The sequence below is a fragment of the Durio zibethinus genome, chromosome 16 (genome assembly GCF_047325235.1).
Source record: "Durio zibethinus cultivar Kanyao isolate XHJ-2024 chromosome 16, ASM4732523v1, whole genome shotgun sequence".
Taxonomy (NCBI): domain Eukaryota; kingdom Viridiplantae; phylum Streptophyta; class Magnoliopsida; order Malvales; family Malvaceae; genus Durio; species Durio zibethinus.
In genome coordinates, this window is record NC_143177.1 from 19,876,113 (window position 1) to 19,890,480 (window position 14,368).

General features: G+C 28.7%; 2 protein-coding genes across 4 annotated transcripts; one reads left to right on the top strand and one right to left on the bottom strand.

The window, feature by feature from the left end:
- The first annotated feature begins 1,352 nt into the window (after positions 1 to 1,352).
- Positions 1,353 to 4,714, top strand: LOC111294220 (eukaryotic initiation factor 4A-3). Of its 2 annotated transcripts, none has more exons than XM_089745314.1 (7): positions 1,353 to 1,772; positions 2,045 to 2,420; positions 2,764 to 2,871; positions 2,961 to 3,080; positions 3,234 to 3,401; positions 3,798 to 3,884; positions 4,204 to 4,714. In XM_089745314.1, exons 1-7 carry the CDS (start codon positions 1,471 to 1,473, stop codon positions 4,315 to 4,317), a joined length of 1,275 nt encoding a protein of 424 aa, XP_089601440.1. In that variant the 5' UTR covers positions 1,353 to 1,470; the 3' UTR covers positions 4,318 to 4,714. The 2 variants fall into 2 exon arrangements, with proteins under 2 accessions (XP_089601440.1, XP_022743190.1); XM_022887455.2 differs by having other exon boundaries at positions 2,099 to 2,420.
- A 1,304-nt stretch (positions 4,715 to 6,018) lies between these two features.
- On the bottom strand, positions 6,019 to 10,430 carry LOC111294234 (glutamine synthetase nodule isozyme-like). Of its 2 annotated transcripts, none has more exons than XM_022887486.2 (13): positions 10,278 to 10,430; positions 10,096 to 10,135; positions 9,892 to 9,995; positions 9,718 to 9,766; positions 9,486 to 9,592; positions 7,747 to 7,834; positions 7,485 to 7,613; positions 7,310 to 7,384; positions 7,169 to 7,222; positions 7,020 to 7,057; positions 6,764 to 6,923; positions 6,554 to 6,614; positions 6,019 to 6,360 (listed from the first exon to the last, which is right to left on the bottom strand). In XM_022887486.2, the coding sequence occupies exons 1-13, from the start codon at positions 10,349 to 10,351 to the stop codon at positions 6,269 to 6,271; spliced, it is 1,071 nt and encodes a 356-aa protein (XP_022743221.2). In that variant the 5' UTR covers positions 10,352 to 10,430; the 3' UTR covers positions 6,019 to 6,268. The 2 variants fall into 2 exon arrangements, with proteins under 2 accessions (XP_022743221.2, XP_022743213.2); XM_022887478.2 differs by having other exon boundaries at positions 10,084 to 10,135.
- Between the last annotated feature and the right edge of the window lie 3,938 nt (positions 10,431 to 14,368).

Consider the following 14,368-nt stretch of genomic DNA (forward strand, 5'->3'; position numbering starts at 1 on the left):
ATATTAGTTAATCTAATTAAACTAAATTGATAAAAAATATATATGTTTTTTAAAATTCATATTGCATGTTTGATTATTTTTAATTTGCTACTATATTTTGACCAAATTATTCACAATTTTATCTAATAGTTAAAATCATAAAACTTAATTTAAGCCTATAATCATATTACAAGATAGTACATTTTTTCTTAGAAAAAATAGAAAATAAAAGATAAACATTTATCATGTAATAATTTAATATATCAACATGTAATCACAATTCATACACCACTTTTTCTTAGCAATTTTGGATTTTGAATAGTATTTTATGTTGGACTTGAAATGCTAAATTTAATTATGAATATTGTGAATTTATTTATTTTTATAAAATTTATTGAATTCAAAATCATATAAATAATAATCTTTAACTTCATTAATTGGATGGTAATTAAATTCTAATTATTAGGCTAAATTTCTTTTTATTTTCATTGAAATTTCAAATTAAAATTTATAAATTTACTATCTAAAAATTAAAAAAAAAAAAAACCAAATTAAGGTTTTCAACCTATAAATAACATGTCAAATGCGTAAATTTTAGTTTTCACACTAAAATAATATATACTTTAAAGAGTATATGTAATTGTGAATAAAAGATTGACTTTTTCATTGAATTTTGTATGTAATCTTACTTTTATAATACAAAAAAATTTTATTGAAACTAATTTGTTTTCTAAAACTTACACAATGTTTATTTGGATTCTTTTATAATAATTTATATATAGATGATTTTTTTATTTTTGACTACAAATTATAAATGATTATGAATATTTTTTATCTATATATAATACAAAAATTAATATAAATTAAAATTTTAAATTATAAAAAATATAATAAAAATTTCCATGGGGTTAAAAAAAACTAGTTTTTTAACATAATTTATTACTAATTTTACATGCATTAAGTACTACTTCGGTTTTGCTTGGAGTACTATAAATTAAAAAGAAAATTAATACTATAATTTAACCATATCATTAGCAACTGAAGAGGAATTTAAAGCATGCCATTAGTGATCAATGATGAAATAAGTAGAATTTACATTGTAATTGGATTTATTTCTCTTACTTTAATAATATGGTATAACTAGCAGTCCAAAATAAGTATGCCATATTGTATAATTTTTAGTATAACGTGGCAGAGACTGATTGGAGTAACTGAAACAGGATATATCATCTTGCATGTCACATCCACATAAAAAGTGACCGTCAAAATTCCACGTGGCTTCATTTGAATGGTTAAATAAAGTTGTATTATGAGAAAAACCACAGTTTGTTGGTATACTAAACATATAAAACCCTAGCAATAGCTATTAATTACTATCTCCACAGAAGCTTGAAGCCCGCCTTTTTATCCCTTTTCTTTCGAAACCTTTATTACTATTTTTTAAAATTTCTCCTTCAAGCGAGAGCTTAGCCAGAGCCAAAAAACCGAGGGATGGCAGCGGCGGCGACAACAAGCCGAGCTGCTCGGCGGATGGGAGCCGAGGATGAGAAGCTAGTGTTCGAGACGACGGAAGGAATCGAGCCGATAATGAGTTTCGATCAGATGGGGCTAAAAGACGATCTCCTCCGTGGAATCTATAATTACGGCTTCGAAAAGCCATCGGCCATCCAGCAGAGAGCGGTGATGCCGATAATCAACGGCCGCGATGTTATTGCGCAAGCCCAGTCTGGTACCGGCAAAACTTCCATGATCGCCCTCACTGTTTGCCAAGTGGTCGACACCGCTAGCAGAGAGTATGCTTTTATTTAATTTTTTTATATATTAAAATTAGTCATTTTGTGTTGGTTTGAATGTGCTGTGAGATTAATTTCAGGGATTTTTTTGTGGAAGCCCTAATTCCTAAATACCTGATTGCTAAAACCCTAAATTTGAAATACATTCTATAAAAACGTAAAATAATGCTATTGAAAATGGTAAATTAGGTTAGGTCCTTGAGGCTTCAAATCTCGTGTCGGATTTCCTACTTTTTAGGATTAATCGGCAATTTATTATATCTATTCTGAAGCATGAATTGTCGTTGCATCTGCAATTTTTATAATGCTAACTGGCATTATCAAAGGGTTCAAGCATTGATCTTGTCACCTACGAGGGAACTGGCATCTCAAACGGAGAAAGTGATACGGACAATTGGTGATTTCATGAACATACAAGCACATGCGTGTGTTGGAGGCAAAAGTGTGGGTGAAGATATACGAAAGCTAGAAAACGGAGTTCATGTAGTGTCGGGAACTCCTGGGAGAGTCTGTGATATGATCAAGAGGAGAACCCTACGTACGAGGGCTATTAAACTATTGATTCTCGATGAATCTGATGAGATGTTGAGCAGAGGGTTCAAAGACCAAATTTATGATGTTTACAGACATCTTCCACCAGAGCTTCAGGTTCGTTTCTCACTTGTCTTTCCTTGTTGATCAAGTTTGTCTTATTATTTTTTATTAGTGCTTTTTCCCATGCTTTCAAAAACCCCCAAACATGGAAAGTCCTACGACAGTTGTAAAGTTCTTAAGTACTACAAATTTGTGTTGCTTACTGTTTTCTTGCTTTATTTTTAATTTCATGATTGAAATTTGGGCTGTTTTGATGCTTTTGACTTGTCTCGCTGCTGCTATCTTGCGACATTCTTGCATCTGTAGTATAGCTACGAGGCTTTGTTTTCTCTCTTTTCCTCCTTATCAGAGTTTGTTTATGTTGTTGAAATTGATTTTAAACTAATGATTCTTGTAGGTTTGTTTGATATCTGCTACCCTCCCTCATGAAATCTTGGAAATTACGAGCAAATTTATGACTGATCCTATAAGGATCCTCGTGAAGCGTGATGAGTTGACACTGGAGGTAACCAAATGCTATTATGTAAACGAGATTTCCACAACTTCTAATTTGGTGTTTGATGCAAACTTTTGTTCTGTTTTTTATGATTACAGGGAATTAAGCAGTTTTTCGTTGCAGTTGAAAGAGAGGAGTGGAAGTTTGATACACTATGTGATCTTTATGATACATTGACAATCACCCAAGCTGTTATTTTCTGCAATACGAAACGAAAGGTATCTTCTTGAGTCTCATAGGCATGCATTTGCTTTTCAACATAGAAACAGAAACCTCTTTAACCGCATTCCTAAGTAATTCTTTTATACAAGATTTTGGACTTCATGCTGTGATCTTGAGGCTTGTCTTTGTGATTTCTGCTTTTGCAATAGGTTGATTGGCTAACTGAGAAGATGCGTAGCAATAACTTTACAGTATCATCAATGCATGGGGATATGCCTCAGAGGGAAAGAGATGCGATCATGGCTGAGTTTCGGGATGGTGCAACCCGTGTTCTTATCACAACAGATGTTTGGGCCAGGGGGCTTGATGTTCAACAGGCAAGTCTTTGGGGGGCTTTTCGTTTCCCCACTCTGGGAGTATTTTTGCTTGGTTGATTTCTAGTCTAGCATATGTTTATATTTTTTTCAGACAAGAAAATATTACTTGATGCAAGTATAATAGTCAGGTCTTATTTTCTCGGAGACCGGTTATGTATCGTAGTGGTAGTGGAACCCGAAGGCATGAGTCTACTTCCTGTGTGGCGTGTGCATGAAATGCCTTGAGATTAAGGTTACATAAGAATTACGTCCATGTCATTTTGTTTTGTGTTTTATTTCAACATTCTTGCTTAATCCAAGGGGGAAAAGGTGGGAAAACGAAAAGTGATAATTGTCTATTGCTTTAGAAGGTTTTTCGTTTCCACATATTTTACTAAATTTACTTTGCTGTTTCAGGTGTCCCTGGTGATCAATTATGACCTGCCGAACAATCGAGAGCTTTACATCCATAGGATTGGTCGTTCAGGTCGTTTTGGACGGAAGGTATTCCTTTGACTATGTAATTTGATTATGTGATGAAACTAGTGTTTCTAACTAAGTTTTCCGTTTATTTTATCAATTGCATATAATTTCAAAAGATTTTTAAGATCCCACTCCACCTTCAATTGGGTATGGATACACAGTTGAATAAAAGATTTAATTCATTTTAAGGCCCCGACAATGTTTCATGTTTACAAGAAAATATTTTGTATGTTCTTGATTCATCTTTGGATTCTTTTATTTGCAAAAAAAATGGCCACTTTCGGGGTGTTTTATAGGTATGTTTTTTTTTTTCTTTTTTGATCGTATTGTTGCCATGCAGGGTGTTGCCATTAATTTTGTGAAAAGTGATGACATCAAGATTCTTAGAGATATAGAGCAGTATTATAGTACCCAGATAGACGAAATGCCAATGAATGTTGCGGATCTGATATAATAAGAATGCATTCGAAGTGCTTGGATGGAATGCTATGGTTGATCATGATTCATGCCGTTGTGTAATTGACTTCTTTATGTGGTTGTGCATTATCTTTCGCGTGATTGGTTTGTACACTACATGGAGGTGGATTGAGGCAAACTGGAGGCTTAGGTGACAAGAAACACATGTCAGCTTATCAAAAACATCGCAATATCCTGGTTTTTCTTTGCTGTTTTATGCAATTATTATCTTTGGTTAATCACCCTTAACATCTTATGGATTAACTGTTATTTATCCAAGACCCAAAACTAAGAGATGACGTACTGTCTGCTTCTTCCATTTTTTTTTAAGCCAAGAGAAGTTGAATTTTTTTAGATAACGTATGAATGGTTTAAATTTATCATTAATTTTTTAATTAGTATGGTTTTATCTTCTTTTTTTTTTTTGAAAAAAAAATGATTTAGTTATATGCATTAGAATCATGATGGAATAAAAAACTGAATTATCAAATTTTAATTCCATGGTTGTTTTTTCTACCATTTTCAAAATTATTTCTGAATTTTAAAATAGTTTTTAATAGAATTATTTGTTGATTATTCTTTAATAACTTCAAATTTTAAAAAATAAGTAAATTTATTTCAAAATTAAAAATAATGATGATACAAATGATAATTTAAACTATATCCATCTTTTGTAAGTCTTCTTTTGTTTCATGAAAAATCATTTTTGAAAAATGATTTTCACAATTTTAGTTATTTGTTCGATAGAAAATTAATAAATAAACGAAAAATAATTTATTAATTAATAAAAAATGAGATTATTTTTTAAAAAATTATTTTATGATTTGGAAAAGAAGATATTTTTCGAAAATGGTTGAGTAGAATTATTTATTAATATTTTTTAGGATAATTTTACTTATAAATATTATATTAATAACTATGTATTATAATATATTAATAAGTAATATTATATTAATAAATAATAATGTTATATTAATAAATAAAATAATAAATATTATTACTTTAATTAATAAATATTATAATAATATATTTTTATTAATATATTATTAATAAATAATATACTGTTAATATAATATATTAATGAATATTATTATAATATATTACTAAATAATATAAAAAATAATAAGTAGTTTTATTTTAAGTGTTTTATATTAACATAATATTTTAATTTAATATTAAATATTATTAAAATATAATTATTTTTAATATAAATAATTTTTAATATTTTAATAGTTCTATTAATATTATTTGAAGAAAAAAAACAGATTTTTCATAAAACAACTAAATAACGAAAAACATTATTTATTAACTCATTCAAATAACAAAAAATCTCTTTTAATTCAAAAAATATAAATATTTTTTAAAAATCAATTTTTATAAATCATTTTCGGAGCCTAAAAATAAATAAATATATATATGCTCGAACCATTTAACCGACTCTGGAAATCGAGAAGCAGCTTTTTATTTTTTTTAATAAAAGAAGTTGCTATTCTTATGGCTGCCAAGCAACCAACTGCTTCATGTGGGCATCTTACCAGACTGTTGTAAACGGATATCTGGGTGTTAACTGTCTAGCTTCACGTCCGTATCTCTACTTATTACGATCATATCTTTCAATTCCATCATCGAAGACCCCGTTGGCTTGTGAACTGAATTTAATGCCAAAACCATAGTAAAATGGCAAGTAAGATCTCTGCCATAATTTAAATCAACAACCTTTTTATTTAACAGACCATAAGTTCGTTTGCTCCAACAATCAGCAGAACCAAAAGACTATAAACTAAAAGGAAAAATCAACACAAGTTAAATGGCAACCCAGCAATTCAAAGCAATAAAACACTAGTTCCACCCGCTCGCCCAACAAAGAAGACGAGAGGGTTATTAATAGAGATTTAATCTGATGTAGGTTCTTCCTTCTCGTCTTCCAAAGCTCCAGTTTCCACCCCCTCTTAAGGCTTCCAGAGAATGGTGGTTTCAGCAATCATCGATGTAACAACGTAGGGATCCATGTTGGATGCTGGCCTTCTATCTTCGAAGTAGCCTGTGAATTACATGACCACGAATGTTATTTTAAATGCAAGGAGAATCCTAGACAGGAGTTTACTCAATTGATTCACGCAAGAAGTGACTTCCAACAACCCCTTTTGTTATCTAATACTAGGATGACCTTTGTAAAAAAAAAAAAACCAGGAATTCAAGAAATGTGAAATCACGAAAATAAAAAAAATGGTTACCTTTTCCAGCTTTCTCGGTGTCACGACCAACACGGATGGAGGCTCCCCTGTTTGCAACACCCTGGAGTTTGGACATTGCAAGCAAAATAGTCTTAGATATAAGAAAATGGAGATATATTGTATGGCAATTATGAAAAATATTAAGAGAATCAATGCAATTCTGAACTTGTTACAGAAAGGATGCTAAATGCTAATATGGTGCCAACTTACCGAGGAGAATGTGTTGATGTCTGCTGTCTCGTGACGACCAGTTAGACGTCTCTCATTACCCTCTCCATAGGCAGCAATGTGCCCCTTGTGGCGCAAACCCAATTTCTCAATCGCCTTCTTGATCACATGGATGCCGCCATCATTTCTCATTGACTTGGTGCTGAGAGAAAATTTTATTTCAACAAATTTACTCTTCCCTGTGTCGAAGAGAATATAATTCGTAAAACATGTAGAACACATTGATTTTGGCATCTACCTGTAGTTAGTATGAGCACCAGCACCGTTCCAGTCACCCTGATTGTGGAAAAGAAATGCAGAAAGGGAAAAAAGATAAAGAAATAGACCAAGAACAATAGCTAAAAGAAAATCAAGGACAAGGAATCAGATTGCAGCATTGAAACAAACCGGAATTGGTTTGGGATCAAAAGAAAGAACCACTCCTGCGATTTCAGTGATTCGCTGTTTGAACAAGAAAATTAAAGATGTTATAACACATTCCTTGAAAGCCAAATTCATTAACTAAATACACCAGTCTATGGATTGTACCTCGAGAATGTATCGAGCAACCCATAGTTGATCCCCTGCAGAAATCCCTACAGATGGACCAACTTGGAATTCCCACTGTTTACACAAGAACAAGACCAGATAAAACCATAGATATTTCATGGAAAATAAAGTTCCATCAAATAAAAACAGCCTTCAAACAAAGAACAAAACGCACCTGACCAGGCATAACTTCACCATTGATTCCACTGATGTTTATGCCAGCATAAAGGCAAGCCTTGTAATGGGAGTCCACGATGTCCCGGCCAAAGGATTTGTCAGCACCTACTCCACAGTAGTAGGGACCCTGCATGGATAACAAAACTTGCTTTAGTTGATCAAGTCCAATGAATCTAAATCAAGAGCTTAGAGTAGTACAGCATTATTTACAGTTTGGTTAAACAGGATGTTAATCAAAAACAGCAGTGTGATATCTGTACCTGCGGTCCGGGAAACCCTCCTATTGGCCATCCAACCGGCCAGTGAACATCCTTTTGAAGAAGAGTATACTCTTGCTCAATGCCATACCTGATTTCATTATATAGAATTTTCAATTAACATAGAGTGAAATTGAGTAATCAAACTAGTGATGTGAAATAATAAAAAAGGAGAGTAACTTTATCATACAGAAAAGATTACAGAAAAATAAAAGGATGAGAGAGATGAGTTAGCTGACTTTGAACCACCGATTTCATCATTAGCACTGCCAAGCCCAACCCAAAGTTAGGTACAAGATTGAGATACCAGTTGACTAATTGATTAGGTGAACACCTAAATATACTAGTAAAGCAAAAGATTTATTCTGTTCAATCAAAAAAAAAAAAAAAAGGATCTTTGTCTTCTTGATTTGTTATTATTTTGTTTCTTAGAAAAAGGAAATTGATTATTTATGACAGGCACAGCTTAGACAAAGGCGATCAAACAAGCGGGAAGCAGCCGTTATAATAATTCTTACGGTATATTTAAAAAAATAAATTTGTACTTGATAAATTAAAAAAAAAAAATCTTATCTAAAAGGAATCCATCCAATTCGCCCTCTGCAGTTTGCACACAGAGCAAGCGAGGTTGAACCCAATGGGAATATATAAATACGACACGTATCATTGGAAAGATATTCACAAGTGTCCGAATTTTACGAATTTAATTATTGGCCTACTGTTTGTATTCGCCGTTGGCTTCGTACATAACAAAGTGGTATGCATCATGCTATGATTATTCCTTGGTATTAAATTAAAAAAATTTGCTTATGAAAAATATATAAATATATACTAATGAACATTGTACAAGTGAATTAAGGAAAATAATATTTAAATTACTCAAAGAAAATGGTCACTTCAGTTTTGAAAAATTTTAAACATTGTTACTAATTATTTATTTGTAGATAATATGGGTCGGTTCCTAATTAAAAAAAAAAAAACAAATTAGAAATAAAAGTTGTTAAGAGTAGCGAAGCCAAACTCATTTTCTAATTGCAACTTTGATTCGGTGAATGTACGAAACCTCCTAATCAGTTGTGATTAAAAATATAAATGATATATTAATACTCATAAATTATTTATATTTAATTTGAATAAAATTTAAATTCGATTCGATTATTATTAAATCGAGTTCGAATAATTCGACTTATCGATCGAATCAAATTTAAGTATTTTTATATCTAATTCGAGTGACTGACGAACTTAATCGAATTTTTATATTTAAAATTTTTTATTATTTTAATCAATAAAATATCTCAAATTCGAGTTAGCACATAAATAATCGAACTCTTGTCGAATATAAAAATTGAATTTATTTTAACATATTAATCGAGTTTAATCGAACGAATCCGAGTAATTTGATTTTGATAACGAATCGAATAAAATAAAACTCAATCGAATTCGAATCAAGTATCAAACCTCGAATTAAAAATCATATTCAAATTTTTTACTGTATCAATTCGATTCGATTACAACTCTAATTCGACTTGATTTCAACTCTAATTGTGACCGACAGTTGATATTTACTGGTCCCGTATGTTCCTTTTTTTTTTTAACAACACGGAAGAGATTCCAGGTTGGATTTTGAATTTCGGAATGCCATTCTTTTTTTTTTTTTTAATTTCCATTTTTAAAGAGCGGTTGCTAAAAATGATTAATTAACGAAATTCCCAAAATGTAAGAAAAGGTAAAAGAAAAATTACCATGGTTCCTCAGCAACGACGTCAGGGTGGCTAAAGATCTTGGCCGCATTGAATCTTTTGTTGGTGGGAATGGGGTCGCCGGCAGGGGTGTATGCGTCGCACATCACCTGTTATGCATTTGCAAAGTCAGAATTACCCCTCTTGACTCTGTTTTCGAGATAAAATATCTAGACAGAATTACCCTTAAAATGACGGGACGAAATAGAAAAAGCAACGTGTAAGAATTAATTACCAAGATGTTGTTTCCTCTTCTAAAGGGATCCTTGAAAACCGCTTGTGGGCTGATACAGTCAAAATTACAGATAAGACAACGATCATCATTCTATAATTTGTAATCAAAAACTTGAAAGAGTAAAAATCAAATCTCGAAACCATGATCTTGATGAAAAATCAAAACAAAACGTACTACAAAATAACTTCACTGTCGTCTCCGGGGGCCTGGTCCGTGCTCGAACCATCGTAGTTCCATTTGGGGAGTTTTGTAGGGTCAGTCACTAGTTTAGGCAGAGTCTGTAGAAACCAATATGTTATTTTTGGGTAAAAGAAAATAAATTTTTAAAACCCAGAAAGTAATATTCAACAGAATGAAAGTTTGTACAATGAAACACACCCTAGCTTTGCTCCTCAAGTCCATACCAGATCCACCGATCCTTGAATAGAATAAGGAAGTGTTTAAAAATATTAGCAATTGTTCTGAGATTGTATAAATAGGAAGGAAGGGGAAGGGAGAGAGAGAGAGAGAGAGAGAGAGAGAGAGAGAGAGAGAGAGAGAGAGAGAGAGAGCTAGACTACCATATGTATTCAGCTATGATCTTTTCAGTGGTATCACTGAGGTTGAGGTTGATGAGATCACTAAGGAGAGACATGGCGACCGCTGCCGTGCTGCTGCTGGCTACTTTGGCAGGAACAGAGATAGAGGAAAACTAGAAAGAGGGAGAGAGGGGTGAGAAAAGGGCCTTTTGGTTGGTGGCTTTAAATAAAAAAAAATTAAAACTAAAAAAAGAAATAGGCAACACGACCTAATATAATAACATTACGATCAAAGATAAAATGGAAAGTTCTAAGAAAATATGTATTAACGAGAAAAAAGGAGATACTTTTGGACACGGAATCTTCAAGGTAAATCTAAATGAGAGTATGAAGGTGATTGCTATTTGCCAGTTGTGCCACCAATAGTCCAATATCATGGCCCTTTTATATAATTTTGATTGGCTTCAGTATTTATCACAAATTGATTTTTTATTTGTGAGATGCGCCGATTCTCCAAAGAGGTTGGAAAACTTAAAAGCTAATTCACGATATAAAAATGAAAGTAATGATGTATGTGAAATTAATGATTATATTAATAACAATAGAATTAATGATAGTATTTATATTTGAATATAAAAATAATAATAAAAATGAGATAAATTATAGTAAAAAAATATTCTATTAAATTAAAAATTTTATGCAATACAAAATTTAAATGCTTAATATTTATAAACTAACAAATTATTAAATTATTTTTATGTTGAATAATAATTCGTTAATAAATAATTAAAAATTAATAAAAATAATAATATATCAAAAATATTTTTTATTGTATTAAAATAAAAAAAATTAGTTTCCTGTTTTTAAATAAAAAATAAAGTAAAAAAATTATTATAAAGGGATATTTTGTATATACAATATTATTTAAAGAATAAAAATAACAAAAAAAAAGCCTATAAACCACTGGATCAAAATTGATCAGTGGCTAGAAGCCACCATCCGTATCGCATCATGGATGCCCATTGTGGTGTTGGTGCAATTGACATTTTTTTTTATAGCAATTACGCCTTCATTGGAAATGTAGTTGCTTGCTGCCCCTTCATTAGAAATGCAATTGCTTCTAAATTTTTAGTCAATGTCAACAGTTGCATTCTAGTTAAAAATGTTATATCAATTTAAATGCAATTGTTCTATATATTAAAGTTAAAATTTCTAATAAAAAAATAATTCAATGTGGATAATTTATATTTTTGAGGTATAGATAAATTTAAAAAATTACCCTATGTATTTTAATAAATAAAATAAATGTATTTTATTTATTTAAAATATTTTTATTATTTTGTATAATAACATTTTTATTACTTAAAAAATAAATAGTTAGACTAAATTAATTACATTTATTATCTTTTAAATATTCAATATTTTTACCTTATATGAATAAGTTTTAATTAATTTGATCAATAATACAAATAAAAATAGAAACTAAATAAAAAGTTAATTACTCATGAATATATTTCCATATCTTCTAATTACTCGTGAAAATTTAAATGACATTTAATGTAATAAATAAGGAAAGAAAAATTAGTTATTTAATGGGTTGACAATAATGATTTCATTAAATTAGAGAAGATTTTATTTTCTTTTTAAAAATACAAATTAGGTAATAATTCTGTAATTTTGAAAAAAAAATCGCATTAATTTCATGTATTTTATTATATATTACATTATACGGTTAACAATAATAACTTTTTAATACATTTATGATAATGTTTCTTAATAATAATATAAATACAAATATTCTTCCAAAAAGAATATTAAGTAAATCGAATTTAATTATTCTTTAATCTTGTTTTACTGCAATTTTGTCTTTATTATCTTATAAGAAATTTATTTTATAGTTTTGCTTACTATTTTTTATAAGTTTATTAAGGTTTTATCATTTTTTTTTTTTGTTTGTTCAATTGTTAGGTTTTATTTTTAGAATAGCAATTTTATCAATTATACATTTTAGTATAATTTTTTTATAATTTATAATATAAAGACGAATCTTTAATATATATATATATATATATGTTGAATATGATGTTGCTAGAGACTTTTTTTTTTTTTTTGCAAGTTATTAATTAGCAGAGGTTTAATGATTTTATTTTATTTTAGACGGTTACCAAATAAGCTTATGTTGATTTGTAAGGCTTTACGATCAAATGCCAAGGATAATTAATTAATTTGGATGACACCATACTTGTCGGCTATGTATTGGTTGGGAGCTAAATCATAAGGATTATCAGATATTGTATTGTAAGCCAAATGGACTTAAAATGATACAATTAATTATGACATGGCTAAATATGCCTTAGTTTCAACTCAAAATGGAAAATTTGTTTTCTAAGTTCTCAATGAATAAAGCTTTAGATGACATAAAGGATGATAGTTAGTAATTTTTACTAATTTTATAAAAATAAAACACGTTTCTCAATTTTGTGAAATTTATCACCTATTTCATTTAACAAGTGCTAAAATTTTAGAAATACTCAAACCACAATTGAAACTCTTACACCCAATTTCCTATATTCTTCTATATTTTATTTTTTAGATAAATATTATTAATTCAATTCTTTTTTTAGATAGATAAACATTTCAATATGCCATATTGATATACCTCTAATTCATAACAAAAACACACACAATATTGAAATAAAATGCCAATAGTTTGATTTTAATATAAGTTCAACTCCTTTTAGAATATAATATAATATAATAATATATATATATATATATATTAATACAACTCTTTCATCAATTAGAAAAAAACATACATACAATTAAGTTCTAAATTTAATATATTAATATTACAAAAAAATTCTCACAAGTAATATAAAAAATTTTTCCTTATTAAATTTTTTAAACGTGTATCTTTATATAATTAATTATTTATATCATTTTAAAATTAAGTAAATATATATGGTATTTGATTTTAAAATGCTTTTATAGTTTATATATTTAATATAGATTCATGATCTTGGAAGGAGTGAAAAGTTTTTAATTGTTATAAGTAAAAAATGATATTATTGATTTTATCCATTCTTTTAAAGAAGAAACGTAGCAAACTATTTTACTGATTCTTTAACGAAGACGAAAGTGAAAAAAAAAAAAAACATAATTATTTTATGTCTTTTGGTAGCGAACTACAAGGGGGTTAGATTGAGTATATTATCTTTTTTTTTTTTCAATAAATTAGATTTATATATTATTAGATGTTGTTACAATTGTTTTTTTGTTTATGTATTGGAGCCTTCTTTAGTAAGATTCTTTAACATTATGTTTGAATTGAGGGGAGGGGAAGAAAAGGAAAGGAAATAAATGAAAGTAATAAAAACATAAAAACATTTCATTTGTGTGTATAAACTTTTAATTTATATGAAAAAAAAGAAGTGAAAACCCATTAACTTTTAGTTTTTTTTATAATCTTCACTTTTTTTAATATCTCAATTTGAAAGAAAAACTAAGAAAAGAAAATTTGAAAAAATTTTATTTTTATGAAAAAATTATTATATTCATATTTTTATTATAATATTAGATTTGATTACATAACTAACATATTCTACAAAGATAATTTTCTTTTATGAGTATTTTATATAATATCACAATTTATAAAATATTTTATGATTTTTTAAATCTTAATAACAAAATAAGTCAAATTATTGTCAGAATAAATTAAAAGGCTAAATTAAACATAAAATTAATAGTAAATCAATAACTAGCTAATATATCTTACTATATTAAATATGCTAAATTTTGTTCAAAAATATTTGTTTATACAAGTTATGTAGTATAAAGGTATATTTGTATATTATATGTTACTTTATAAATAAAATATTATAATTGAAAAAAAAATTATAATGAATTATTTTCTTTACTTTTTACTATTTATCTAAATAATGGTTTTTAGAATTTCTTTTTTTTTTCTTTTATTAATTTTAACTATCAAAACAATGGTACATATACATTTTCTTTTCCTTTTAAAAAATTTTCTGTTATTTTCTTTCCTTTATTAATATCTATCCAAACATAACGTAAATTTTGTAATCTTTTGGTGTTATGAATAAAATTATCTTTTTGATTAAGAAAAAAAA

What these genes read in the sequence shown, in the direction of transcription:
- LOC111294220 (XM_089745314.1), top strand. Translation starts at nt 1,471, where the DNA reads ATGGCAGCGGCGGCGACAACAAGCCGAGCTGCTCGGCGGATGGGAGCC. An exon ending in GTCGACACCGCTAGCAGAGA is followed by an intron (nt 1,773 to 2,044) that starts GTATGCTTTTAT and finishes TCTATTCTGAAG; the next exon opens with CATGAATTGTCGTTGCATCT. An exon ending in GTGATGAGTTGACACTGGAG is followed by an intron (nt 2,872 to 2,960) that starts GTAACCAAATGC and finishes TTATGATTACAG; the next exon opens with GGAATTAAGCAGTTTTTCGT.
- LOC111294234 (XM_022887478.2), bottom strand. Translation starts at nt 10,351, where the DNA reads ATGTCTCTCCTTAGTGATCTCATCAACCTCAACCTCAGTGATACCACT. An exon ending in AAGCTAGGGTGTGTTTCATT is followed by an intron (nt 9,996 to 10,083) that starts GTACAAACTTTC and finishes TGGTTTCTACAG; the next exon opens with ACTCTGCCTAAACTAGTGAC. An exon ending in GAGGGTTTCCCGGACCGCAG is followed by an intron (nt 7,614 to 7,746) that starts GTACAGATATCA and finishes TTATCCATGCAG; the next exon opens with GGTCCCTACTACTGTGGAGT.